The sequence below is a fragment of the Eptesicus fuscus genome, chromosome 6 (genome assembly GCF_027574615.1).
Source record: "Eptesicus fuscus isolate TK198812 chromosome 6, DD_ASM_mEF_20220401, whole genome shotgun sequence".
Lineage (NCBI taxonomy): Eukaryota > Metazoa > Chordata > Mammalia > Chiroptera > Vespertilionidae > Eptesicus > Eptesicus fuscus.
The window spans coordinates 78051094-78078946 of NC_072478.1; the positions used below are offsets into that span (position 1 = coordinate 78051094).

Sequence of the window (27853 nt, forward strand, 5' to 3'; positions counted from 1 at the left end):
GGGAATTAAAAAATAGATCAAATTTTACATGCTACAAGGAGAGCTGTTTTTCTTAGAAGAGTAGCATAGCTTACTAGATGAAATGTGGATTCTAAACAGGTTGGAGAAATTTCTGTGACTACACCAGTAATTTTGCTAAGTTGTCAGCCTAGGTATTCTCCTTGGGCTAGGAATTTAAAATACAGAAAGGGGCCGAAACCGGTTTGGCTCAATGGATAGAGCGTCGGTCTGCGGACTGAAGGGTCCCAGGTTCGATTCCGGTCAAGGGCATGTACGTTGGCTGCGGGCACATCCCTGGTAGGGGGTGTGCGGGAGGCAGCTGGTCGATGATTCTCTCTCATCGATGTTTCTAGCTCTCTATCCCTCTCCCTTCCTCTCTGTAAAAAATCAATAAAATATATTAAAAAAAAAAAAATACAGAAAGGGGTGTTTCCATTATAATGTTGAATCTAAAATAGGGACACAACCCTATCCAAAAAATGTCTTGCCCTTAAAATTGAGTTGAAATCAGCTTGTCATCACTTTAGTATAAGAAAAGGATTTGGAATTTAATCACTTTAAGAAAAATAAGACCATCCAAATTGTTCTTCATTCATGTGTGTATTTATTTTTAAAGGGTAACTTTAGTAGTGAAACCTGAGTTACCCATGCTGGTTCCTTGCAGTCATGCAGGTGTCAAGGCTCCTGGCCAAATTCTGCTAGTGAAGCAACTGCAAGCCTCAGTGCTATGTCTGTCTGTTCTTTTCTTTTTAGTTGAGGGGGTTTAAGTCAACTGTTGTTGGTTTGTAGAAAAGAAAAGAAAACAGAATTATGAAGCCTAAAATGCCCTGAAACTGTCTCTATAGCAAATGTCAAAGGAAGGCAAGCCTGCCTGGTTCTCTTGCCTCTGTGCTACCCTCAAGGAAAGTCCTAATGTAGACTCCTCTTGAATATTTAAAGAATACTTTAAGTAAATTGAAACTCCCTCTTTTTTTTTTTTTTTTTAACAGAGCCTTTTCTATCTGGAACATTTAAAAAATTGTGATAAAGTAACATATAACAAAACTTACCATTTTAACCATTTAAAGTCTACAGTACTGTGGCATTTAGTGCTTCCACAATGCTGTGCACCCCCAAACACTGTCTAGTTCCAGAAATTTTCATTACCCCAAAAGGAAGCACCATATTTATTAAGCAGTCATGGAATAATTTATTTCCAGTGTTTTAAAGTGAATGTTTAGGGTTATCATCTACTACCTGTGATTTGTGAGTCAAGTGCTAGGATCTGGGTTTTATTCAATTAAAAAGTATTACATAAGTGCTCATACCTACCTATGGGGATATATTACACATCCATTACATTCTGTGAATGTAATGGATGTGTAATATATATGAAAGTGATCCTACTTTTTTATGCACACGCAAAAGGAAAATTTTTTTAATTGTCCGATTTGTTATGCTGAATGCTTTCGTTTGGTGGGCATATCAGTATCTTTTACTTTTTCCTGGTTGGAGACTTGTTTGCCTAATGATAGCACAAGTTTTCAATAATCAGTATGCTCTTTTTAATTTAGTATCTTTAGGTTTAACTTTAATTGAAACAGATAGTCAACTTTTAGGTTGACTTGAACCCATAAATAAATGGCCAGTTTCTAAAACTTTGCTTTAATGTACAATGGGCTTGTTATGGGGCTGAAGTCACTTTTGTAAGATGAAAAATTTGTAATAGCTTAAATTAAAATTTTAACAATAGCCTCTAAGGTCATTGAGGTAGATTAATATTACATGGTCACTTGGTATGTTTTAAAGTAAAAGCTGATGAATGTTCAGGAATCCTTTTCACCAATTCCCTGGTAGAGTCATTGTTTCAAAATAGATACCAAGAAGCCTACACCGACTCCTAGTGCTATGACAACCAAGGGAGTGGAAGGATGAATGACATCTTGCTATCTCTAGCTTACTTGCTAAAGATTCTCTCTGTGTGGTCTGTGGCAGGTTTCTTCCCTAATGCTGATGAAATCTAGTTATAAGAGCAGCTTTCATGGAATTGTAGGAAAGAAAAGTTGATTGACTGACTCATAAGAAATGTTGGCCTAGGTCCAAGAAAGAGATCATAAGGTTGTCAAGAGAAGTCAACATCACTAACTCAGGCTATCTTCTTTTCAGAATTCAAGAAATTCTGTTCTGGCCTCTTCTGGATTTGGAGCGTCTCTCCCAAGTTTATCACAACCTTTGACTTTTGGAAGTGGAAGGAGCCAGTCCAATGGGGTTCTAGCCACGGAGAACAAACCTTTGGGCTTCTCTTTTGGGAGTAGCTCTGCACCAGAGTCTCAGAAAGACTCTGATCTCTCCAAAAACTTGTTTTTTCAATGCATGCCCCAAACTTTACCAACCAGTAACTACTTCAGTACCGTTTCAGAGAGTTTGGCTGATGATTCCTCCAGTCGAGACTCATTCAAACAAAGCCTTGAGAGCCTGTGTAAAGGCAGATCCACTCTTGGAGCAGACACTAAATCAAGCTCTAAGGCTGGCAGCTCTGTGGACCAGAAAGTGCCTACAGAGTCCATGCCCACCCTCACACCAGCCTTCCCACGGAGCCTCCTCAATACCCGCACCCCAGAGAGTCATGAAAATCTATTTTTACAGCCCCCTAAATTGTCCCGGGAAGAGCCCTCTAACCCTTTCTTGGCGTTTGTGGAGAAAGTTGAACATAGCCCTTTCAGTGGCTTTGCATCTCAGGCATCATCAGGTAGCTCTTCCTCTGCTACCACTGTCACCTCCAAGGCAGCACCCAACTGGCCCGAGTCTCACTCCTCTTCAGATTCAGCATCTTTAGCAAAGAAGAAAACCCTCTTCATCACAACTGACTCCTCCAAACTGGTGTCGGGTGTTCTGGGCTCAGCTCTTACCACTGGGGGTCCAAGCCTCTCTGCTATGGGAAATGGCCGCTCCAGTTCACCCACCAGCAGCCTCACCCAGCCCATTGAGATGCCTACTCTCTCCTCCAGCCCCACAGAGGAGAGGCCAACTGTGGGGCCTGGGCAGCAGGACAATCCCCTCCTCAAAACCTTTAGTAACGTCTTTGGCAGGCACTCAGGCAGCTTTCTGTCCTCCCCAGCAGATTTTTCACAGGAGAACAAAGCTCCTTTTGAAGCTGTGAAAAGGTTCTCACTGGATGAGCGAAGCTTGGCTTGCAGACAGGACTCGGACTCCAGCACCAACAGTGACCTGTCAGATTTGAGCGACTCTGAGGAGCAGCTGCAGGCCAAGACTGGCCTGAAGGGGATTCCAGAGCACCTGATGGGGAAGCTGGGCCCCAACGGGGAGCGCAATGCTGAACTGTTGCTGGGCAAAGGCAAAGGGAAGCAGGCCCCTAAGGGCCGGCCTCGGACTGCACCCCTGAAAGGTGATCCTGTGGGGCTATATAGCGGCTTGGCTTTGGCACTAGCCTTGAATGCCTGTTGTGCTCTTGGGAGCAGAGGCCCTCCCTTTGATGAAAAGTTTATAATCATAAAATTACATAGCCAAGGGGGCCTAACAAAGGCCCCTCACTAGACCTGTTTCAGGGCAGGATTGCATGTAAATCAGCACTGTAAGAGGGCTATCTGTTCGTATAAAGATAGTTCCACAAAGGAAGTCCTTGACCTTCCTTAGTAGTCTCTTTGTTCGGGAACTCATTCTTTGTGTTTTTCTCATCCTTTTCTGCTCTCCTTTGGCCCATTCTCTCTATTCACCCCTCACTTTGCTTCTCTCTGACACATATGTAAGGTTTTAATGTCATTTCCAAAAGCCATTAAATTCTGTGGTATTAAGTTATTGTCTGGAAGTGTGTAAGAGCTGATGATAAAAAAAAGAAATTCTGGTAGTAAAAGTAGCTGTAGTCATTAGGAATTGGTATCCCATTGGGAGCTCAATTAGAAGACTCCTTGATTAGAAATAGTCATATCCCTAGGGGCCAGAGACAGGTGGTGGCTACCTTCTGCCTTCTTGAGTTTTCCTCCTTCATGACCAGAGGTTTTTACTATGATGAGGTACTTCCTTCAAATTCTCCATGATCCTTAGCCCCCAAGTGAAGCCTTTTTGCTCCCTCTGCTTCCTTTCTGTCAAGGATGAACTTGTTGGGCACATGCCCAAACGGTGTAAAGAGGAGTGGTCCAGGTCGGAAAAGTATCTATCCCCAAAAGGATCGTGTTGAGTCTCATTTATACCTGTCACAACCAACCATTTCTTCTTTCTCCCTTGCCACAGTTGGCCAGTCAGTCCTGAAAGATGTAAGCAAGGTAAAGAAGCTGAAGCAGTCCGGAGAGCCCTTCCTGCAGGATGGGTCATGCATCAATGTAGCCCCTCACCTGCACAAGTGTCGTGAGTGCCGCCTGGAGCGGTATCGGAAGTTTAAGGAACAGGAGCAAGATGATTCTACTGTGGCTTGCCGCTTCTTTCACTTCCGGAGGTACCCAAACTTCTCTCTTTGTCTCTTTCCCAGTTTCCATTAGTGAAACATAATTCCCACTGTTTTTCTGAATCTATAAGTGTGTGTCACCATCTTTCTCTTTGTTTTCCTTACCCCTTTGCTCTCAAGTGTGTGCTGAGGCTCTGCCACAGTAGCTACTTAGTTTGGATTGTGAAATGACATGTAGCTTTGTCCTTGGAGAACTGAAGTTGAACAGTCTCAGCTGCCAGCCCCTGACCTGTGATGAGTTATTCCTAACTTGGGTTCCACTTGAAACCAGTGGTATAAGCAGAACTCAGTTTTGGATTATGAATCTGCCTGGCCACTTACTCCCCCTCTTCAGTGCTAGAGTAACTTGAGTTCCCTAGAAAGGAAGAGAAATAAGATTAGGAGATAATGTGCATTGTTTTTGAAATAGAGAAAACTGATGAAAATTCTAGGAATATCCCCTGCTTTTACCAAACAAAACCTTATTAGTCACTTCTGCCTAATAAACTTAGAAGGGGAATTTCTTATAAATAATCTTTCAAGAAGCTTTAATTTTTAAAATAAAGAAATCCAAATAATTTATCCACTTGGTGTGGATTCACTTACTCAGCAAATATTTATTAAACACATAAGGTGTACTAGTCATTGTTCTGGCCACCGAGAATTAAGCAGTGTACAAAACCTTCAAATTCTAGCCTTTGAGAGGTTTGCTTTGTAGTTGGAGAGGCAGACAGTAAGTAAGAAAAATAAGCTTAAATATATGGTATGTCAGCTGATATTAACTATGAAAAAAAATAAAGAAGGGAAAGAGGATTGAAGTATGGGGAGTCTAGATAGGATGATTTGAGGAAGTGTGGGAGTGGGCTGCACATTTTTCTGGGAGACTAGTATTCCAGGTAGAGGGCATAATAAGAGCAACTGTCCTGAGGCTGGAGTATACCTGGTGTGTTTATGGAGGTAGGGTGACTAAAATAGAGTAAGCCAGGGAGGAAAAGAGTTGAGGTTAGAGAGTTAATGATAACCCTGGCAAGTGTTGCTCGGTTGATTGGAGCTTTCTCCTGTACACCAGAAGGTTTTGGGTTCAATTCCCAGTCTGGGCACATGCCTAGGTTGCAGGGTCTATCCCTCTCGTGTCACAAGGGGAGGCCACTGATCCATGGGTCTCTTGCATTGATGTTTCCATGTTTCTCTCTCTTTCTTGTTCCTTTCCTCCCTCTCTCTAAAAACAAACAAACAAAAAAACCAGTAAAACTATAACCGTAGGGGGTGGGGGGAGAGTTAATGATGGGTCCAGATTTTAAAGGCTACTCTAAGGGCCTTGACTTTCATGCTAGAATAAGTCATTAGAGGTTTTGAGCTTATGAGTGATGCTGATGAATGTTTTAAAGGAGCACTCAGACTCCCTGTTTGAGACTAGATGACATTGAGGCAAAGGCAGAGAGAAGAGGCTGTTGCAATTACCTAGATGAGAAATGATGGTGGTTTGGTGTGGGGAGGTAGCAGTACAGGTGATGAGAAGTGATTGGATTAAGGATATGTTTTGAAAATAGAGCCTACATGATTTTCTGATGGGTTAGGTATGGAGTATGAAAGAAAGGAGTCAAGGTTAATTCTACAGCTTTTGGCCTGAAAACTGATAGAATGGAATTTCCATTTACTGAAAAGGAGATTTCTCACGGAAAAGCAGGTTTGGGAAGGAAAATGGGGAGCTTTAATTTGGGTATGTTATATTTGAAATGCCTATAGATTTCCAAATGGAATTGCTGAAAGGGCAGCTGGATAGACAATGCTGGAGCTGAAAGAAGAGGTCCAGGAGATAAAAATTTGGATGTCACCAAGTATTTAAAACTATGAGTCTAATTGAGATCACTTAAGGAATGTAATTAGAGAAGGAAGGAGTTTACGGACTGAGTTCTAGAGCTTTCCAACATTTAGAGGAGGAACTGGTAGAAGAGTCTGAGAAGGAGCAGCCAGTGAGATATCCTAGAAGACAGCTGAAGAAAGTATTTCCTGGAAGGAATAATGAACTGTGGCAAATGCTGCTGATTGGGCCAGGTAAGATAAGGATTGGACTATGACCATATGATTTAACAATGGGTAATGACCTTGTCAAAAACAGTTTTGGTAGATTGGTGAGGGAATACTTGATGGGAGTAAGAAACTGCTCTAGCAAGCAAATAAATAAAAGAATGTGGGATCAAAAGGACATTTGAGACATAAACTGTCAGAATGTTTTTGAGATAGCAAGTTCAAATACTGACAATGATTCAGGAGAGAGGAAAACATAATTTAAGAGAGAGAATTTGTGGAGAGATGATAGGACGTAGAGCAATAGGCGGAGAGATTGGTCTTCACTGGGACCTAGTTCATTCATAATAGCAGATCAGATGGTGTACATGGGGTCCAGTTGCAGGAAGGTGTGGTGAGAGTTTGTTGGAGTTCTCTTCTGGCTCCTTGTATTTTCTCAGTGGAATGCTTAGCAAGGCCCTCATGGGGAAAATAATATTGGAGGTTTGAAAGAAGATACGAGACAGGCATCTGGGATGTGACTGCCAGGCCATATTAAGGACTCACCTGATTTAGGTAGACATTAATTTAAAGGGTGATAGCATGGCTCTGTGTTTTCCTCTGGTTACATTTAATGGCAGGGGTATATATGGTAGAACAAGTAGACATTTCTTTGGACAGCTTTTTAAAGAACCTAGGCCTAGTAAATATTAACAAAATTTATTATTAGTGCAGAGAATACATACTACATTGATCAAAAGTGATGAAAATTCTTAACTCAGTCTAATTCCTGTTAAGTCTCATTTACTTTCTTTTAGGTCCTAGGATTTTAGGTATGTGTTAGTTTGCATTGGCTGCTGCTATTTACTATGTATTTGACTGTCTTCCTTTTTGTCTCAGGCTGATCTTCACTCGAAAGGGGGTACTCCGTGTGGAGGGGTTTCTGAGTCCCCAGCAAAGTGACCCTGATGCCATGAACCTGTGGATTCCCTCTTCCTCCCTAGCAGAAGGGATAGACCTAGAAACCTCAAAATACATCTTGGCCAATGTTGGGGACCAGTTCTGTCAGCTTGTGATGTCTGAGAAGGAGGCCATGATGATGGTAGAGCCACACCGTAAGGCACCATCTTCCTCATTGAAACTTCCATTATATTTTGCTTAAGGGAAGGAGTGGAAGAAGTGGCAGATGGCATGTTCTATAGATGAATTAAGACTGATAAGACTTCGCTGTAGCAAACTATATAACTTGAGGCCCTAACAATATCCAGCAGACCTCATTCTTTTAGTCTTTGAAGGTTGACAGACCAAAAACTTGCCTTTTTCATTTTTGTCACAGAGCTTCCATAATAAGTATTTTGATCTCTATTTGGGTTTGGTTCACTCTGAATGTTTTCAGCTTGCTGTGAACCCACTTGTATTAGTAAATGATATTCTATGGTATGTGAATAGATGAAGTGCTAAGGAATGCTGTTTTACACTGGAACCCACATTATTCAACCATATATAATATTCCCATGCCTGTGAGATACTGGATCCTATTTCTAGGCCAAGGTAAATTGTACTATGAAATTATTTTCTACATTTCAAGAGAAGAATCCTCTTATTTCAAACTACCTCAAATTGACAATTTTAAAGTATCTTACTTAAGTAACAACGTGTGACATTTATTCTCTGTTGACACTTGTTCAGAAATATTAGAAATTCCATGTATTTTGTTTCTCTTACAATTATAGAAAGACATACTTCATAAATCTTTGAGCTTTATTGCTGGACAAAATGACTTGAGTAGGAATCAGTGTATCTAGGGTCTTTTGCTATTGTTTAGTGCAGGGGTCCTCAAACTTTTTAAACAGGGGGCCAGTTCACTGTCCCTCAGACCGTTGGAGGGCCGGACTATAGTTTAAAAAAAAACTATGAACAAATTCCTATGCACACTGTACATACCTTATTTTGAAGTAAAAAAAACAAAACGGCAAAAACACCCGCATGTGGCCCACGGGCCGTAGTTTGAGGACGCCTGGTTTAGTGTATCTAATGCCAACAATATTTCTCTTCCTCCTCCCACCAGAGAAAGTGGCATGGAAGCGTGCAGTGCGTGGTGTACGGGAAATGTGTGATGTGTGTGAAACAACTCTCTTCAACATTCACTGGGTTTGTCGCAAATGTGGATTTGGGGTCTGCCTTGACTGTTACAGGCTCAGGAAAAGCCGTCCACGCAGTGGTAAGCAAATACTGTCCTTCGCAGTGCAACAGGTAACCTGTCAATGGAGGTATGGCACTTTGAAATTGAAGCAGGAATGGGTTTATGTGCCTTTTTATTTATTTACTAGAGGTCCAATGCACGAAATTCGTGCAAGGGCCTTGACCCACCCGCTGCAGCTGTGGCTTTGTCCGAAGGACGTCCGGTCTGATTAGCATATTACTCTTTTATTATTATAGATTTTCTTATATGTATATTTTCATTGATTTCAGAGAGAAAGGGAGTGGGAGAGAGAGATAGAAAGATCAATGATGAGAGAGAATTATTGATCAGCTGCCTCTTGCACACACGCACGAGCGCATACACACACGTGCATACATACACACGTTCCACCCCACCACTAGGGATTGAGCCTGCAACCTGGGCATATGCCCTGATTAGGAATCGAACTGTGACCTTCTAATTCATACATAGGTCGATGCTCAATCATTGAGCCATGCCAGGCTAAAAATATATATATATATTTAAATAGACTATAAGTACTATATTTTGGGTTATAAACTAAATCTTAATAAATTTAAGGTGATTCATATAGAGTATGTTTTTTTACCACAAAAGAATAAATTAGAAACAGAAACTTATCTGGAAAAATCTAATATTTGTAAAGTAAACAACACACTTCTGGGGTTTTTTAGTTCGTTTGTTTTTAAATATTTTTTTATTGATTTGAGAGAGAGAGAAACATCAGTGTGAGAGAAATATCAGTTGGTTGCCTCCTGTACACACACCCCTACCGGAGACTGAACGAGCAACCTGGGCGTATGCCCTGATCAGGAATTGAACCGATAACCTTTCAGTACATGGACGATGCTCAACCAACTGAGCAACACTGGCCAGGGCAACAACACAGTTTTAAATATCCAGTGGATCAAAGGGAAAAAAATCACAAGAGAAATGAGAAGATACTTTGAAATAAATAAGGTTCAAACACAGTGGATCAACATTTGTGGAATACAATTAAAGCAGCACTTAGAGGGGAATTTAAAGCACTAAACACTTATATTAGAAAAGAAGCAATATTTCAAACAGCTAACCTTCTGCTTTGAGAAAACTAGTAAAAAAAAAAAAAAAAAGGTGAGAAGATGCACTTTACCAATATTAGGAATGATAGGTCATTACTACAGATCATTATACTGAAACATTTGACAACTTAGATATAATGGACAAATTTCATGAAAGACACAAACTGTCAAAATTTCTCAAGAAGAAATATAACCTATATAACCTTATATTAAGAAACTGAATTTGTAGTTTAGAAAATCTTCCAACAAAGAAAACTAGGCCCAAAGTTGTATCAAACATTTAAGGAGGAAATAATACCAATTCTACACAAACTCAGAAAATAGGAGGAAACGCTTAGGAACTCATTTATGAAGGCAGCATTACACTGATATCAAAGCCAGATGAAGACATAGCATCCCACTTCTAGGTATTTATAAAAGAAATTAAAACATATCCAGAGAAAGACTTGTACCTGAATATTTATAGTAGCTTTATTCATAATAGCCAAAATTTGGAAACAAGTTAAATGTCCACCAGCCAATAAATGGGTAAACAAAATATGGTACATTCATACCCTGGAATTCCACTCAGCCACAAGAAGGAATGAATTATTGATACATGCAACAATATGGATGAATTTCAAGATCATGATGCTAAATAAAAGAAACCCAATGCAAATGACTATATACTGTATACTTCCAGTTATATGAAATTCTAGAAAAAAGCAAAACTTTAGTGTTAGAAAGTTGATCATTGGTGGCCAAGGGTTGAGAAAGGGGTATTGACTGCAAAGGGCTCCAAGGGTAGGAAGGGAGATGGAAATGTGCTCTGTCTTGTGACCTCATAAGTGAAGGCATTTTATTTATGAAATTTCAGAAACAGAAGAGATGGGTGATGAAGAGGTTTTCTCCTGGTTGAAATGTGCAAAGGGGCAGTCCCATGAGCCAGAGAATCTAATGCCCACACAGATTATCCCTGGCACAGGTAAGGAAATTCCTGTTTTAGATTTGGTGTGTGGAAGCAGGGGGGCGGGGGTGTTTAAAGATAGAATTTACACATCATAAAGTTGGTGAAATAGTTTATACCAGCCTTATATATTTTTTTAAGCCTCACCAGATTTCTCCAAGGATTTGAATATTTAGAGAGGTGTTAGATTGTATGCAGCCACTGCACACATTTTGCTTCACTTTTCTGGTTGGGGAGGTTGATTACTTTTCCACATATCATTTTACATTTTTATGGTTGGCAGGACCAAAATAGAAAAATCCAGTCCCGTGCTGTCAGAAAAACCTTTGGTTTTAGGTTTTTAAAAATCCAGCTGAAGCTAATCAAACTGAAGAAGGCAATTTAACAGCAGGAGTAACTGGTCATGTTTGTGTCAAAGTCCCAGTTTACTTCATTGATTCCTCTGGACAGTCTGTTTCCAGCTTGCACACTTCCGCTAACACATATGCATTAAAGGTGGTGAGCCTGCAAAATTCCTGCCTATATTTTTCTTCACAAAAGAAAGCTTGGGGCTGGGGGAGCACACCTGCACCCTTTATACCCAGTGCTTCCAAGCAGAAGGGCTCCCTGAGTGCAGTGGTAGGATGCCTGCTCCCTTCTGACCTAAGCATTAGTTAAAGGTTTGTGTCAATTTCACATTGTTCTTTTTTTTCCTCCCCACTTTTTTTAAAAAAATATATTATATTGATTTTTTACAGAGAGGAAGGGAGAGAGAGAGAGAGAGTTAGAAACATCGATGAGAGAGAAACATCAATCAGCTGCCTCCTGCACGCCCCCCACTGGGGATGTGCCCGCAACCAAGGCATGTGCCCTTGACCGGAATTGAACCTGGGACCCCTCAGTCCGCAGTCTGACGCTCTATCCACTGAGCCAAACCAGTTTCCGCTCCCCACTTTTTCTAGTGTTGTTTGTGTTTTTTTGGTGGGGTTTTTGTTGTTGTTGTTGTGTTTTTTAGGTATAACTTAAAGTACATAAATTACTTGTGTACATTTTAAATGTTTACATACTCTTTAACATTGAGGGAGATAATTTAAGTAAGGTCTTTAGCACAACACCTGAACATACAGGAATTCTAATGTTATTGTTATTGTTATTATTGTGTCTCTTTTCCAGCTCTTTATAATATTGGAGATATGGTACATGCTGCCCGGGGCAAATGGGGAATTAAAGCAAACTGCCCTTGTATTAGTCGGCAAAACAAATCTGTGTTGAGACCTGCTGTCACCAATGGAATGTCACAGGTAAAGTGGTGTGTGTGGGTATAACTGAGTGAAACTTTTATAATAAGAGTTATTCAAGGGATTTTAATTCCCTCTGACTGGTACAAGTTTCTCTTGATTCATCTTTAAAGCCAATTCACATTTTAGTTGATAAATAATACAAAGAGATTCTTTGTATCTTGTCAAGATTTATACCTCAGGGTCCAGTGTAGGTGAAGAGTATAGGAAAGGTTACTAGGAATACAGTCCTCTCTGTGCATGGATCCTGTCCTTGTCATGTTAGGTACAAAGGACAGAGATATGAAGATTGGCCTGCTGAGCTGGGATCATTCTACCCTGAAAGCAATCCCAACCTCCAAAGAGAGTCTGGTTTTCTCATTGCTGTGTCAGAGGTAGAGGTCATTCCTATTTGTGACTATTTTGAACAAGAGGCTGGGGTGTGTGTGTGTATGTTTAATTATTATTTTTAATTATAATTATTATTTTTTAAACTATATTTATATTGATTTCAGAGAGGAAGGGAGAGGGAGAAAGAGATAGAAACATCAGTGATGAGAGAGACTCATTGATCTGCCTCCTGAAGCCCCCTACTGGGGATTGAGCCCACAACATGGGCATGTGCCCTAACCGCGAATCAAAGCGTGATGTCCTGGTTCATAGGTCAACACTCAACCGCTGAACCATGCAGGCTGGGCTTTTTGTGTGTGTGTTTTTATTTTCATTTTATTTTATTTTATTTTATTTGTGTGTGTGTGTGTGTGTGTGTGTGTGTGTGTGTGTGTGTGTGTTTAAACTCACATATACACAACTAACTGCTTACATTTGGAGGCCCTTCCAGGAATGCTACTATTAACACCTGGTCAATAAAAGGCACAGGGATTAATGCTGAGGGACCTCAAGATATATTTTCAGTAGAGTTGCCATATTAAAGCAAAGAATAGAATAATAAACATTTATTGAGTTATGTGTGCCAGAAAATAAGCTAAGCTCTTTGCATATACTATCTCATTGAACTTCAAAACAGCTCCATGGGGTCAAATTCTGATTACCAATTTGCCATTGCCAAATTTGAGCCTTAAACATGCTAAATAAAACCATGTTCTATTTTCAAGCCTTTTTCACTGCTCTTTCCACAGAACCTAGCTAGTTTCTGTCACATCATATGACTCAATAAATATATTTTGACTGAATGAATGAACAGTTTATGGGATAGTTTCAGATTGTTTTCCCTGACTTAGAGTCCTCTAAATAGACCTATGTAGCCATTATTTTTGCCCCACAAGGATAGCACTCTAACGATGTTGGCCTTCTGTGCTTTAGCTTCCTACCATAAACCCTAGTGCCTCTTCTGGAAGTGAAACCACCTTCTCAGGTGGAGGAGGAACTGCAGCGGTAACAACTCCAGAGACCGATCCCAAAGCTGACAGCAATGACATCAGAGCTGATGAGCCTCCAAAAGCAGACAGTTTGGCATCAAACAGCAGTAGTGAGCTAAAAGCCATCAGGCCCCTTTGTCCTGACACAGCCCCACCCTCCTCTGCCCTGCACTGGTTGGCGGATTTGGCAACTCAGAAAGCTAAAGAAGAAACAAAAGGTGAGGTGAACAGAAGCCTCTGCTCTGCATGTGGGTGGAACACTTGAGTTATTCTTGGATTCTTCAAACTCACATATTACCATCAACATTTATGAAACATGCCACTTGCTTTCTCTGGCTGATCACATAAAACAAGGGAATCTCATGTGACTTTTTCTAGAAGTGGAGCTTTTTAAAAAAGGCACATGCCTGGTCTCTACCCCAGACCTCTTTTAGACAAAATTGATGCAAGATTTTTAATAAGCTTCCCAGATGGCTCTGTTATACAGCCAGGGCTAAACAGTTTTCACTGGGCACAAGAATTGTCTGGGGAATCATTAAAAATGCAGATTCCGTGTGCCCCACCAGAACTATGAAATGAGGATAAAACCAAGAATCTCCATTTTTAACAAGCACTCCAGGTGATTCCCCACTTCAAGTGATCTGGAGACACACTGGAAGAAACACTGTCTTAGAAAGTGAGGGAAATGAAAGGTGGATGGGAACAAAAGAAGTGTGAAATCCAGATCTGGAAAAGAAAGGAAGAAGTAGGAGAGCTTCTCCTTGGCCATGAAAGCTACCATAGTTATAGCTCATCAGGCTTGGCCCAGACAAACCACACATAGTCTGGGGGGCAGGGGAGAGGAAAGTCTTTCCTCCTACCCACTTGGCTGATTTTTAGGAGTCATTTGCCTGCTGGGTGTTCCTTGTTGTGCTAATGCTCTTCCCGGTTATGTTCTTACAGAAGCAGGGTCCCTGAGGTCGGTGCTCAATAAAGAGTCTCATTCACCCTTTGGGCTGGACTCGTTCAACTCCACTGCAAAGGTCTCTCCGTTGACTCCAAAGCTTTTTAACAGTCTGTTACTGGGTCCCACTGCCTCCAACAACAAAACCGAAGGCTCTAGCCTTCGAGACCTCCTTCACTCCGGTCCCGGAAAGCTTCCTCAAACCCCCTTGGACACAGGCATACCCTTCCCCCCGGTCTTCTCTACATCCTCAGCAGTAAGTGTCCTCTCTACAACTCTAGCCGTTGCTGCTTTTCCATGAGAACCATCAGAAATCTGATAGCTGGGTTAGAGGGTATGTGGGTGACTTGTGTTGGCTACATTGTCCAGCCAACAATCTTTCTTCACATAAAGTTTGGGGTCCTTTTAAGTAGTGAACCTTTTGTGCCATGTTAGGAAGTCAGTGGACATGAGACATTTAAATTATCTATCATCAGTAGAAACTACATTGTTTTCTTGACAGGCATTAATTTTTTATATATATGTTTTTTTACCTAGGCAGTATATTGGTATTGTATTCTCTTGGATATCTAACATGCCTCAAACCTAACACTTCTTAAGACCACACTCCTGATCTACCTGTAAGCCTGCTTGCTTCTCCTTTAGTTTTTCTCTCTTGGCCAGTTGGATCTCCATTCTCCAATCTTGCAGTCATTTGGGACTCCCCTCTCTCACATTTCATATTTAATTTGTCAGCAAATCCTTTCAATTTGATCTTCAAAATGTATAGAGTCCACTCATTTCTCATCAGGTCCGTTGCTTTCCCTCTGGTCTGAGCCAATATCCTCTTGCGTGCATTTTTGCAGTAAATTCCTTACTTGGGCCCTCTTTATTGCTTCCCTTTTCACTCTGCAGTCTATTTTACACAGCAGCTAGGTAATCCTTTTAAAATACAGGTCAAGCCCTAGCTGGTTTGGCTCAGTGGATAGAGTGTCAGCCTTCAGACTGAATGGTCCTGGCTTCAATTCCGGTCAAGGGCACATGCTCAGGTTGCAGGCTCGATCCCCAGTAAGGGCTGTGCAGAAGGCAGCCGGTCAATGATTCTCTCTCAACAATGATGTTTCTCTCTCTCCCTCTCCCTTCCTCTCTGAAAACAATAAAAATATTTTTTAATTAATTAATTAATTAATTATAGGTCAAATCATGTCACCTCTGCCTAAAATCCTTTATGGACTTCCTGTTTCTCTCATAATATAAGCAGCATCCTTTCAGTAGACTTTAAGGCTCCACCCGTATGTCCAAGCTGTATGTCTTCTCCTCACTTTTCTGACTTCAACTACCACTCTCCATCTTGTTCACCCTCCTCCGGCCTCGCACAACTTCTTGCTGTTCCTTGAACATGGTCCGGCATGCACCTCTTCAGAGCCCTTGCACTTGTCCTTTCCTCACCTAGAGCTTTCTTTCTCGGGTAACCACATGGCTTGCTTCATCAACTTCCTCTCCTCCCTCCCAAAATGTCACCTTCTCAGTAAGACTTCTTGGATCACCTTTTAAAAAGTCCATCCCACTCCCATCTTCCACTCATATCTGTTTTTTCTACACTTACTATTTTTACCATTGCACTTAACTACCATCTGGCTTATTGTATGCTTTATTTATTGTCTGATCGCCTCTCCTTAAAGACATTTTTTATTGTTTTATTTGTCACTATATCCCTAGTGCCACAGTGTTTGATACATAGTAGGTGTTTAGTAAGCATTTGCTGAAAAGTGAATTCACAAGGTACACAAATTTAAAGATACAGTGAAAAATCTTCCTTGGTGTCTCCCAGCCACATGTTTCCCTTTCTAGAGGTCATTATTGTTTCATGAGTGTCCTTTCAGGGATATTATCATGTGTACATAGCTTTTTCCCCTCTTTTTACACAAATGTTCTACATAGTGTTTTTCTGTTTCCAGTTTATATATCTTGAAGATCATTTCAAACTAGTACATAAACATGTTTCTCATTCTATTTTATGATTAATAGCTGAAATTTGATGAACTGTGGATGGTTGAACCTTGTACAGTGGGTTATTTGGATAAATGACTTTAAAGAAATTACTTTGGATAAATGACTTTAAAGAAATTACTTTGGTGCTATTTTTTGTCTCTTTTGGATAAATGACTTTAAAGAAATCACTTTGGCGCTATTTTTTTTACTTGCTCTTAGCTCCCCCTTTCAGTTTTTATTTTTTATTTTTAAATTTTCTCAGGATGTTTTATGATTACATGTACTCTATAGAGATAATGATTAGTAACACTTCAGGCATAGAAGGCATAGAATTATTAAGTTTAGTAAAGCCCAATTATTTTATGTATCCCTTGGGCATTGTAACCACAACATTGATAACCCTCAAAGTAAATTATCTTTTTCACTCATTTATAGTATTTTGTGATCCCTTTGGTCTACATGCATATGCTTAATACAAATTAAGGACTGAATGCAAAGATATTTCTTAGGTATCAAATCTCTTGAGGCACAGGGGATCTTTCTGTACTTTCATTAACGTGAAGCAAATATGAAGGATAGGGAAATTTAAGATACTGACTTAATAGGTTCCCTCCTCCAATTATAAAAGACATTTTAACTTTTATGATATCTAATCAAGTAAGCAGAACTCCTTCTTATGAATACAACTGTTAGACAAATTTGTGAATGCTCTTTTCATGCTGCCTCAGTCAAACTTACCTGGTGGATTTGTGTCTGGCAGGGAGTGAAGAACAAGGCCAGTCTACCCAACTTCCTTGACCACATTATTGCCTCAGTGGTAGAAAATAAGAAAACCTCAGATGCTGCAAAGCGGGCCTGCAACTTGACTGATACCCAAAAGGAGGTGAAGGAGATGGTGATGGGGTTAAATGTGCTGGACCCCCATACCTCTCACTCCTGGCTCTGTGATGGGAGACTTCTCTGTCTCCATGACCCCAGCAACAAAAACAATTGGAAGATCTTCCGAGAGTGTTGGAAGCAAGGCCAGGTAAGCAAAAATAAGCAGTTCCCTGTGCTGCCTATCTGCCACAGCCACCAGGTGAATTGCAAGTCTCTCTGAGAGATATAAGTAAGTTCATTATAGACAGTCTTGCTACTTCAAGTTTTCTTGGATTTTTAAAAATCAGAGATTCCTGAGAACACATTATGAATTATTCTTTTTTTTTAAATATATATATTATTTTTTATTGATTTTTTTACAGAGAGGAAGGGAGAGAAATAGAGAGTTAGAGAAACATCGATCAGCTGCCTCCTGCACACCCCCTACTGGGGATGTGCCTGCAACCAAGGTACATGCCCTTGACCGGAATCGAACCTGGGACCTTTCGGTCCGCAGGCTGACGCTCTGTCTACTAAGCCAAACCGGTTTCGGCTATAGATTCTTTTATTTCTAAGCTGTGGACCTCTGTTCTTAATAGGGCAGTTGAAATTCCTGTTAGGTGGTGAGCTAGCATTAATGACACCTTTAGGGGAAAGTCCTTAAGTGTGATGTGTGGGGTGAGACCAAGATGGGTGGGAGTGGGTGGTACTTTTTCTAGGTAAATATTTTAAGGCCATACAAGTTTTTGTGATAGTGTGATAACACTGCCTAATTTTTTTATTTATTTATTTATTTACTAGAGGCCCGGTGCACAAAATTCGTGCACTAGGCCTGGCCGGCAATCAGGGCCGATCAGGGCCTTCCTTCATTCTGCACCACCCCCTGGTGGTCAGCGCACATCATAGCGAGTGGTCAAATTCCCTGTGGGTCAAACTCCCAAGGGGACAATTTGCATATTAGCCTTTTATTACTTTTATTATAAAGGATTTCTTTCTTTCCTTCTTTCTTTCTTTCTTTCTTTCTTTCTTTCTTTCTTTCTTTCTTCTTTCTTTCTTTCTTTCTTTCTTTCTTTCTTTCTTTCTTTCTTTCTCTGTAATGCTGCCTAATTTTTATACTTTAGAAGGTGCTTGAGGAAGGGAGAGGTTATGGAATTGTCTGGATTTTTTTTTTTTTTTTCCCATTCTCACTGTGAGGAAGTATTCTAAAAGATGCATTTGTCACATTTTGTCCTCTCACCTCAAAATAGTGATAGATACCAGGGCAACAGACGTGATTTCCATGGCACATTCCCAGGGTGAGAGTGAAGTATAATGGAGTAGGAGTAGTTTTCATTTGCTGTAGGTGGCAGGTTGAAATCCATAGATTCTGAAAGTGGAAGGGAACAATAAATCATCATGGACAAGAAAAGTTGGCCCCCAGGAAACCCTTCTATTCTGTCCTTTAGCCCTGAGCTCAAAGTATTTCCTAAGTGGGTTATTTTTCTTTCCACAGCCAGTGCTGGTTTCAGGGGTACATAAAAAGCTCAAGTCTGAACTCTGGAAGCCAGAAGCCTTTAGCCAAGAATTTGGAGACCAGGATGTAGACTTGGTGAACTGCAGGAACTGTGCTATAATTTCTGATGTGAAAGTTCGGGATTTCTGGGATGGCTTTGAGATCATATGCAGTAAGTAGCTCTTATATCTAGTTCAATAATGGCAAATTGGGAAGTAAGCATCTCTGTGTTCAGTTATGCCCACGGAATAGCAACATATAGCCTCTTGGTGGGAGGAACATTTTTGTCTGGTGCTAAGCAGGTAACTAGCTTGGCAATCGCATAACTCCCAGAGCTTATCTGAGCTTAAGCATGTGATCCACAGAGTGTGTGGAACACACTTTCACCCTAAGGAAGGGGGATAGAATTCCTCTGAGGTGGAAAATTATAGGTGTACTAAAGCAGTGAGTGAGAAAAACAGCCCATCTAGTCCATTATGGGAGTTTACAAGTCTGAAAATAAGAGCTTAGTCTTCTCTTAGTCTCCTAAATTTTGTAGTCCCTGGAAAATCAGGCAACAGCCAACCCAGCAGATGTTTGCGAGAGTGTTTCTGTCTTCCAGAACGATTAAGGTCAGAAGATGGACAGCCAATGGTGCTCAAACTCAAGGACTGGCCTCCTGGGGAAGATTTTCGGGACATGATGCCAACAAGGTTCGTGAATTACAGTGGGTCATCTTGAGAGACTTTTCCTTGCTGAAGCCGTCACAAAGTCATCACAGAAAAATGAACTTTGCCTCTTCGCCTTTTTCCCCCGGTTAACAAATTAAGTCATCTTTCCTGCTTTTTTTGTAGGTTTGAAGATCTGATGGAGAACCTTCCTCTACCAGAATATACCAAACGAGATGGCAGACTCAATCTGGCCTCTAGGCTACCCAGCTACTTCGTAAGGCCTGATCTCGGCCCCAAGATGTACAATGCCTATGGTATGAGAGTGAGGCCATATTGCTCTTTATGGACATTATTGTTCTCATTTCACCTATAAAGGGAATATAGAGATGATAGAGGGCAGTGTCAGGTGCTAGAGAAGTTAATAGTATCCAGGATGGTCTTGAATATGTTTGCTTTCATCATACTTGTTTGCATAATATCCATATGGGTCCAGTCAGTTTGTATGTCTGTGGTAGTTAGAAAGTATCCTCTCAAAAATTCTATACAAGGAGACATGATTCTTGGTTTTTAAGAGACTTGATAAAGTAACAGTGAAGAAGCTGAGTACCATGCTACCCAACCAGCTCTTTGTGAAGTTCCAATAATGTCCTAAATCACTGTGAAAACCAAGCTATATTAGTTTATTTTATTTATTTATTTTTTAATCTTCACCCGAGGATATTTTTCTATTGATTTTTAGAGAGAGGGAAAGACAGAGAGAAATATCAACATGAGAGAAACACATCGATTGGTTGCCTCCTGCACGAGCCCCGACCAGGGCTCTGGGCCGGAGGGAACCAGCAAACACTGTACATGCCCTGGATCAGAATTGAACCTGGGACCCTTTGGTCCGCAGGCCAACACTCTATCCACTGAGCCAAACTAGCTAGGGCCAAGCTATATTTGGTATATGTCCTAATGCCCATATCTGTTTTGCTTTTTAAGAAGAAATCATTTTTGCCCTGACTGGAGTGGCTCAGTTGGTGGGGCATCATCCTGTGCACAGAAAGGTTGCCAGTTCAACTCCTGGTAAGGGCACATGCCCAAGTTGTGGGCTGGATTCCCCAGTGGGGGCATGCAGGAAGCAGCCAATCGATGCTTTGCTCCCATCAATGTTTCTCTCTCTCTCCCTCCCTCCCTTTCCTTTCCTCTCTCTAAAAATCAATTTAAAAAGAAAGAAAAAAGAAGTGATCATTTTTGTCCTGGCCAGTGTGGCTCAAGTTCTTTGGAGCATCCTCCCATGCACCAAAGGGTCGAGGGTTTAGTCCTCAATCGGGGCATATATGGGAAGCAACCTATCGATGCTTCTCTCTCTTTCTCTCTCCCTCCCTCTCCCTCTTCTAAAAAATGAAAAGGTCATTTTTTTGGGGTGAAATTGGTTCAGTGGCCAAAGCTAGTAAAACAGTAGTATCAACCAAGCTAGAAATCAGTCTTAAAATGCTAGAAAAGAGATGAAAGTCATAAACAAGATATTCTTCCAATGTTACTCAATTAAAAGTATCTTTGAGTATGTTTTCACTTGCAGGGTCTATATGGATTCTTCAAAATATTCTCTTTCACCTTGCATATCTTTTGCCTTCAGGCTTGATAACAGCGGAAGATAGAAGAGTTGGCACAACAAATCTTCACTTGGATGTGTCTGATGCAGTTAACGTGATGGTGTATGTTGGGATCCCCATCGGGGAGGGTGCTCATGATGAAGGTACGATTTCTAGAATCCACTGTTTCAGGATGGTGAGGCATGCATGGCCTTGGGAATAGAATTCGGTGTCTTCCCCTCAATCAGGGCCAGTGGCTTTTTCTTTTATTTATTTTTTTAATATATTTTTATTGCTTTCAGAGAGGAAGGGAGAGAGAAACAGAAACATCAATGATGAGAGAGAATCATTGATCGGTTGCCTCCTGCACACCCCACACTGGGGATTGAGCCTGCAACCCAAGCATGTGCCCTGACTGGGAATCAAACCATCACCTCCTGGTTCATAGGTCGACGCTCAACCACTGAGCCACGCCAGTCAGGCAGTGGCTTTTTCTTAAATTTCTGCCAGGCCTAATATGGTGCCCAGGGGATGCTTTTAGACAAAGGGGAGGTTTTAGCAGAGAACTTGTGTATCTGCCAGTCATTCTCCTGGGAGAATGTGTAGCACCACAGAGGAATGAATAAGGAATGGCAAACCAGACTACTTGGTCATCAGCCAGATCAGCTGTGGATGACAGATGATAAAGACAGGTCACTTGCACAGAAATGAAGCATGAAAGTATATTTTGCTGCATTTATACTCCCTGCTATCTCAGTGTAAGATTAATATGTGTTAATTATGGAAGTTTTAGAAAACATAGGCAATTTTAAAGAAGAAAATAAGTAACTCAAAATCTCAAGGTTCATAGATAATCAGTATCATTACTTTGGTATATGTCCTGCCATACATTTGCTTTTGATGCTGCACATCTACAGATCCTTCCACTGTGTTGTCCTTTGAGAGGTTGTAATATATAAGCATTAGAAGCCAGCCCTCGTAACTTACCAGAGAAGCTTTATGCTTCATGACCTTAAACCCATAGTATTCATAGCATTTAGAAGAGGTCTTGAGAAAGTATAGAGTTCATCTACTTGCAGCACGAACTAACCTGCAGTTTGAACATAAGATATGATTACACAGTTTGAACAAGAGGTATGTTTTAAAGGGCCCTAGCAGATTTGGCTCAGTGGATAGAGTGTCAGCCTATCCCAGCTAAAGGGTCCCAGGTTCGATTACAGTCAAGGGCAAATGCCCAGGTTGTTAGCTTAATCCCCAGTAGGGAGCATGCAGGAGGCAGCCAATCGATGATTCTCTCTCATCATTGATGTTTCTATCTCTCTCTCCCCCTCCTTTCCTCTCTAAAAACAATAAAAATATTTTTTTAAAGAAATATGTTGTAAATGAAAGCTATGCCTCCAAAAAATGCTGAGTCTCTGTGAAGTAAGAAAGATTAAGATTGCTCTTCCTGTGTTTAGGAAGCTTAGACCTATATGACTTTTGATTCTTTGATTCTATCTTGTATTATTCCAGAGACATAAGAATAGTAGAGACTAAACTTGTTTGAATTAGACATTTTGCTTCACTCAGAGGTACTAAAATGGCTTGTTACATTGAAAAGTGGCATTTTGCTCTTTTCAGAAGTACTCAAGACAATTGACGAGGGAGATGCTGATGATGTGACAAAGCAGAGGATTCACGATGGAAAGGAGAAGCCTGGTGCTTTGTGGCACATCTATGCAGCCAAGGATGCAGAAAAGATTCGGGAGCTGCTCCGAAAGGTGAGGTGGGCACCCAGTTCACAGACTAAAGGTCTGGGAATGCAGAGATAGCCTGCCTAAGGTATTTCATGTGGGGTTCCTGGCATTACAAACCTGTGCCTCTTGTCAAAATGCCCCAAAGGCCTGAATCTACACCTAGAGGAGGATGTTTAGAAGAAAGCTTTGGCCCACGAGGGACACTGCTACAACAAGTTGGATTTATGCTGTTCATAATTTATTGATTTTTTTGTCTTTGTGTTTTGGTCATGGCTTCAGGTTGGAGAAGAGCAAGGCCAAGAGAATCCCCCTGATCATGACCCAATTCATGACCAAAGTTGGTACCTGGACCAGACCCTCCGTAAGCGACTCTACGAAGAATATGGTGTGCAAGGCTGGGCCATCGTTCAGTTCCTGGGAGATGCCGTCTTCATACCTGCTGGAGCCCCACACCAGGTGGGTTCTATTTCGGGAATTGGGCCTCATAGTCCCATGAGCTTTCTTATTTCTTTCTTGCTAATCTGGCAATAAATATAAATGGCTGGATTAAACAGATTGCTCTTAAACTACAACTTATGTTTGGTTTTTAATTTTCTTCTATGTAATTTTAAATGCTCATTTAGAATTTTTTAAGCAATGGAAACTATTAAAGAAAAAGTGAAAGTCTCAGCTCAACTCCCATTACCCCCTCCCCTTTTTTAAAAAATATTTTTTTATTGATTTCAGAGAGAGAGAAAGAGATAGAAATGGTCAATGATGGAGAAAGAATCATTGATTGGCTGCCTCCTGCATGCCCCACTGGGCATGTACCCTGACTGGGAATTGAACCGTGATCTCTTGGTTCATAGGTAGACGCTCAGCCACTGAGCCATGCTGTTCAGGCTCCCATACCCCCCCCCCTTTTTTTTTTTATAAGTATTGTTGTGTTTTTTTAAATATATTTTATTGATTTTTTACAGAGAGGAAGGGAGAGAGATAGAGAGTTAGAAACATCGATGAGAGAGAAACATCGATCAGCTGCTTCCTGCACGCCCCCTACTGGGGATGTGCCCGCAACCAAGGCACGTGCCCTTGACCGGAATCGAACCTGGGACCCTTCAGTCCGCAGGCAGACGCTCTATCCACTGAGCCAAACCGGTTTCGGCTCCCATACCCCTTTTTGATCCCCTCATCCTGCCTTCCTCCGAGGTAACCTACTGTTAATAGTTTTGTATATATTTTTCTAGATACTTTTCTATGCATATACTAATGTTTTATATTTATAAATTTATACTTAACAGTTTTTCCACAAGTGTTGTCTTTATAAAAATGAAATTATTGTAAGTATTTCTAAAGTTGTTTTTTTAACTGTATAATTTTGCATGTGTTACTAAATCTCTAATGCCTGATATTTTCCCTCCCAGGTGCACAATCTATACAGCTGCATAAAAGTAGCAGAAGATTTTGTATCTCCAGAACACGTAAAGCACTGTTTCCGCCTTACGCAGGAATTCAGGCATCTCTCTAACACTCATACAAATCATGAGGATAAACTGCAGGTAAATAGCTCCTCCTTCACTTCTCATCTCCTACTCGATTACATACACAGGAGGCACTGTCTGTTTCCTGAGGGTATTCTCTGGGAGGTAAAACTGTGGAGAGATGATAAAGGGAGCTATGTCTGGGGGTATGGAGTCCTCCCCCAAGGAAGTATTTAATCAGTCCTCTTCAGATTTGATTTTAGAGAATACTCATGTTTTAACCTACTAATTTATAGTGTAACAGTCTTCTATTTCTCCGCCCTTGGGATATAGAATGTTTCAGTGTTAACTGCGACTAGACTGACTTCCCCAGTCAGGTGAGAAAAGCATTGTGACAGTTTTTTTCTGAGAATATTTCTGAGAAGGGATATATCTCTGGAGTGGCTTCTCAGAGCAAATTTCTGTGCAGACTCGGTCGCTTAGAGCTCTGCTAATGACTGCAGTCCATGGCCTAAGAGGAGTGGGGATTGTTTTCCCCTTGTAGATCTAAGCTGGACAATCAGATTCAGTTTTCCTCTGCGCCTTAAGTGGATTAGAACTTTAAGGGCAGAATTTCATTGTGAATATATTTGGGTGCTTTAGTAGCATATAAGAAGAAAGAAGCAAGATAGCCTGAGCAGAACTTCAGCATTCTGAGTACACACTCCCAGCCTCTCACTTATGGCCTGTTTGCCTCCACCCGCCTGTGGCTCAGGTGTGTCTTCTTTGGTCAGTGACCAGTGCAGTTGGAGGTTTTTCTTGGTTGTTGGTATTTTCAGTCACCTTCAACCTGTTCCTTTTTCAAAATTATAAACCATTCAACCATCAAATTCTTACACAGAGTATAATCGTATTGATAAGTAGATAACATTGACATTATAGACATAGTGCAAATATTCAGGCATACATATGTCAGACGCCACCTCCATTAAGTTTCAACTTCTACCGGGTTACCTCCAGCACGTCCCATCCTCTGCTTTATATTTTCTGTGGCATTTTTTTACCACCTAACATTGTATTTTATCTGTTGGTTTCTATCCCTACTAGAATGTAAGCTATTTAAACTATGAGGGCAAGGCTTTACCATTTTATTCTCTGCTTTTACCTAGCACAATATTGGTTGTATAGTAGGTACTCAGTAAATATTTGTTGAATTAATACAAAAAATTTAGTAGACTGCCAAAACCGGTTTGGCTCAGTGGATAGAGCGTCAGCCTGCGGACTGGAAGGTCCCGGGTTCGATTCCGGTCAAGGGCATGTACCTTGGTTGCGGGCACATCCCCAGTGTGGGGTGTGCAGGAGGCAGCTGATCGATGTTTCTCTCTCATCGATGTTTCTGGCTCTCTATCTCTCTCCCTTCCTCTCTGTAAAAAATCAATAAAATATATTAAAAAAAAAAATTTAGTAGAGAGTAGCACAAGGGGGCTTGTGTGCCCATCACACAGCTTAAGAAATAAAACACATATATGCATACATATATACAACATAAACATTGTTGAAGTCTCCATTCCATCTCCCTGCTTTCCTTCCTCAGAATACTCACCATCTTAGTTTAAAACTATCTTTAGGTTATTCACTTTATTTCAGTAACTTTTAGTCTATCTTCTTACCTCATTTTAGACAAATTAGAAAATACATATAAGGAAAAAATACCCAATAATCCTACCTGCCCACTTTGTTTGAGTACATTCTTATTCACTACAGGACCTTAGGCGAGGTTCTTAACCGTGGAACCTTGATTTCTTCAGTTTCTCGTCTGTAAAATGAGAGATAATAATAAAATGTACCTCATGGGATTATGGTAAGAATTAAATGAAAGTCTACATAAAGAACTTAGTAGTCATGCCCAGCACGTAGCAAGCATATAGATGGTGGTGATTAAATAGCCTTTCAAATGATTTCATTATTCCTTTTTGAATATAGACCTTATGTCCTATGTGACTTGTAAGTCTGCTTTAGGATGGGTATGGGAAGCACACAGTCCTGCTTGAGGGCCTTCCTCACTAATCAGTGGGCATATAGGCAGCCTAGAACACACCTTTTCATTTGCAGAAGACAACATGGGCGGCCAGGCTCTGACTGCTGTTTGCTCTCTCCAGGTGAAGAACATCATCTATCATGCAGTGAAAGATGCTGTTGGCACCCTCAAGGCTCATGAATCCAAACTGGCAAGGTCTTAGGCGTGGAGAAATTGCAAACTCCCCTGTGAAGCAGGTCTTTCACTCACACACAAACAGGGAACGGCAGGGTTCTCTGCTGGAGCAGAGGTGCTTCACTTGGAGCCAGTGTGGTCAGTATTACAAACTCGCCAGCCACTCTTTTCTACGCTGCCTCAACACTGAAGGTTGTGACACAGGAAAGCCGCACAGTTCACACACAGTTTCAGACTCCAAGCCGAGGGTGCCACATTCCCATCCTGTGGTCTTTGGGACTCTGAATTGCCTGAACATCGTGGGCTTTCCTGAAGTCTTATGATCTGGGATTTGTGGAAACCAGGAATGTGGGCACACCTTTCTTTCTTTTTTTTCTCTCGTGCCTAGTTAATTGGGAATGTTTGGAGGTATGGGGAATCACATAACTGGTACAAGTAGGGGCTAATTGCTTAAACATGCCTGGTGGAAGCCTAACAGTGTCTCTGCACGTGACCTCTGACACAGCCCATCCCAGGAGACAGGGTGAAGCCATTCCCCACAATCTCTCCCGTGAACACTGGAGTCTTGCAGGACCCAGGGAGGACCCACTGCTTTTCCCAGGAGGCTCCAGGATTAGGAACGTGTGTATTTAGTGAAAAATAGGTTTGTAGTGAAATAGTTACTATTTCATGAAAGTAGATATTTTTAGAATTTTTGAAATACCACAGTTGTTTTCCTGGATAATGAGGAAAGGCACATTACATTTAGTCTTCCTTTCGATAAAACACTTTGAAGAAATATGATTTTTAGAAATCAACTGCCCATTATAGCACAAAATCAGCCAAAGCAGAATTTAAAAGAATTGGCGCTTTGGGATTCTTTTTGTTTCTCCCCCTCCCGTCTCAGTCCTGTCTTGAGGGAACAGCCATCTGAGAAAGAGCGTTGTCCTGTCTGAGCTGTGGTGGCTCCACACACACACACACACACTGGTGACTCCAGGAACCACTTCCATCTGTTACCAGCGTTCCCTTGGGACGGACTCCTCGTAACAGTTCCAAATTCGAGGGAAAGTGATTTTCCTACATGAGGCTTTTTGTTTTTTGGGTTTTTTTTCCAGAAATATTTTCAGCAAAACTTTCCAACTCAGTGGAGTTTTATTAAAAATTTATTTGAAAATAATGGAATTCATTGGCCCATGGGTACATTGGAAAATGTATTTCTTTCTGGCTGTACTGTAGTGCCCTGAAGGCTTGTTTATATGTTCACAATTTTTTGTTGTTTTTTTTTTTTTTAAATAAAAGTCATTTACTGTAGAATACCTTTAATTTCACTTTCTGTATTTTAATTTTGTTGAAGGGCTGATTGGGATTTCCATGTTCTTATTAAAAATCTAACAAATCTGTTTTGAGTGGACTAAATTCTTCTTGTGCCAGCCATTCTAAAAACAAGACCAGTCTGGCTGTTGTAGCTCAATGGTTGAGCATCAGCCTATGAACCAGGAGGTCATGGTTCCATTCCCAGTCAGGGCACATGCTTGGGTTTTTGGGCTCAATCCCCAGTAGGGGGCGTGCAGGTGGCAGCTGATCAGTGATCCTTTTATCATTGATGTTTCTATCTCTCCCTCTCCCTTTCTCTCTGAAATCAATAAAAATATAAAAAAAGAAATAAAAAAGCAAGGCCAGGTGGAGGGTGGGGTTGGAAGTGGAGG

The 27853-nt window shown here is 41.0% G+C and overlaps 1 protein-coding gene across 2 annotated transcripts in view; it reads left to right on the forward strand.

The window, feature by feature from the left end:
• Nucleotides 1–27545, forward strand: part of KDM3B (lysine demethylase 3B) — a 61887-nt gene extending 34342 nt beyond the window's left edge. Inside the window, exons 8-24 of one of the 2 annotated variants that reach the window (XM_008141777.2) lie at nucleotides 2146–3385; nucleotides 4228–4429; nucleotides 7325–7539; nucleotides 8493–8645; nucleotides 10563–10670; nucleotides 11805–11932; nucleotides 13232–13505; nucleotides 14230–14486; nucleotides 16962–17228; nucleotides 18552–18723; nucleotides 19153–19243; nucleotides 19385–19515; nucleotides 20823–20942; nucleotides 22399–22538; nucleotides 22794–22970; nucleotides 23918–24052; nucleotides 26113–27545. In XM_008141777.2, coding sequence (XP_008139999.2) covers nucleotides 2146–3385; nucleotides 4228–4429; nucleotides 7325–7539; nucleotides 8493–8645; nucleotides 10563–10670; nucleotides 11805–11932; nucleotides 13232–13505; nucleotides 14230–14486; nucleotides 16962–17228; nucleotides 18552–18723; nucleotides 19153–19243; nucleotides 19385–19515; nucleotides 20823–20942; nucleotides 22399–22538; nucleotides 22794–22970; nucleotides 23918–24052; nucleotides 26113–26193 — 3891 coding nt within the window. In that variant the 3' untranslated portion in view covers nucleotides 26194–27545. Of the gene's footprint in view, nucleotides 1–2145; nucleotides 3386–4227; nucleotides 4430–7324; nucleotides 7540–8492; nucleotides 8646–10562; nucleotides 10671–11804; nucleotides 11933–13231; nucleotides 13506–14229; nucleotides 14487–16961; nucleotides 17229–18551; nucleotides 18724–19152; nucleotides 19244–19384; nucleotides 19516–20822; nucleotides 20943–22398; nucleotides 22539–22793; nucleotides 22971–23917; nucleotides 24053–26112 lie in introns of those variants that run through there. The other variant, XM_054717896.1, reaches the window with a different exon arrangement.
• Nucleotides 27546–27853: the final 308 nt, after the last annotated feature.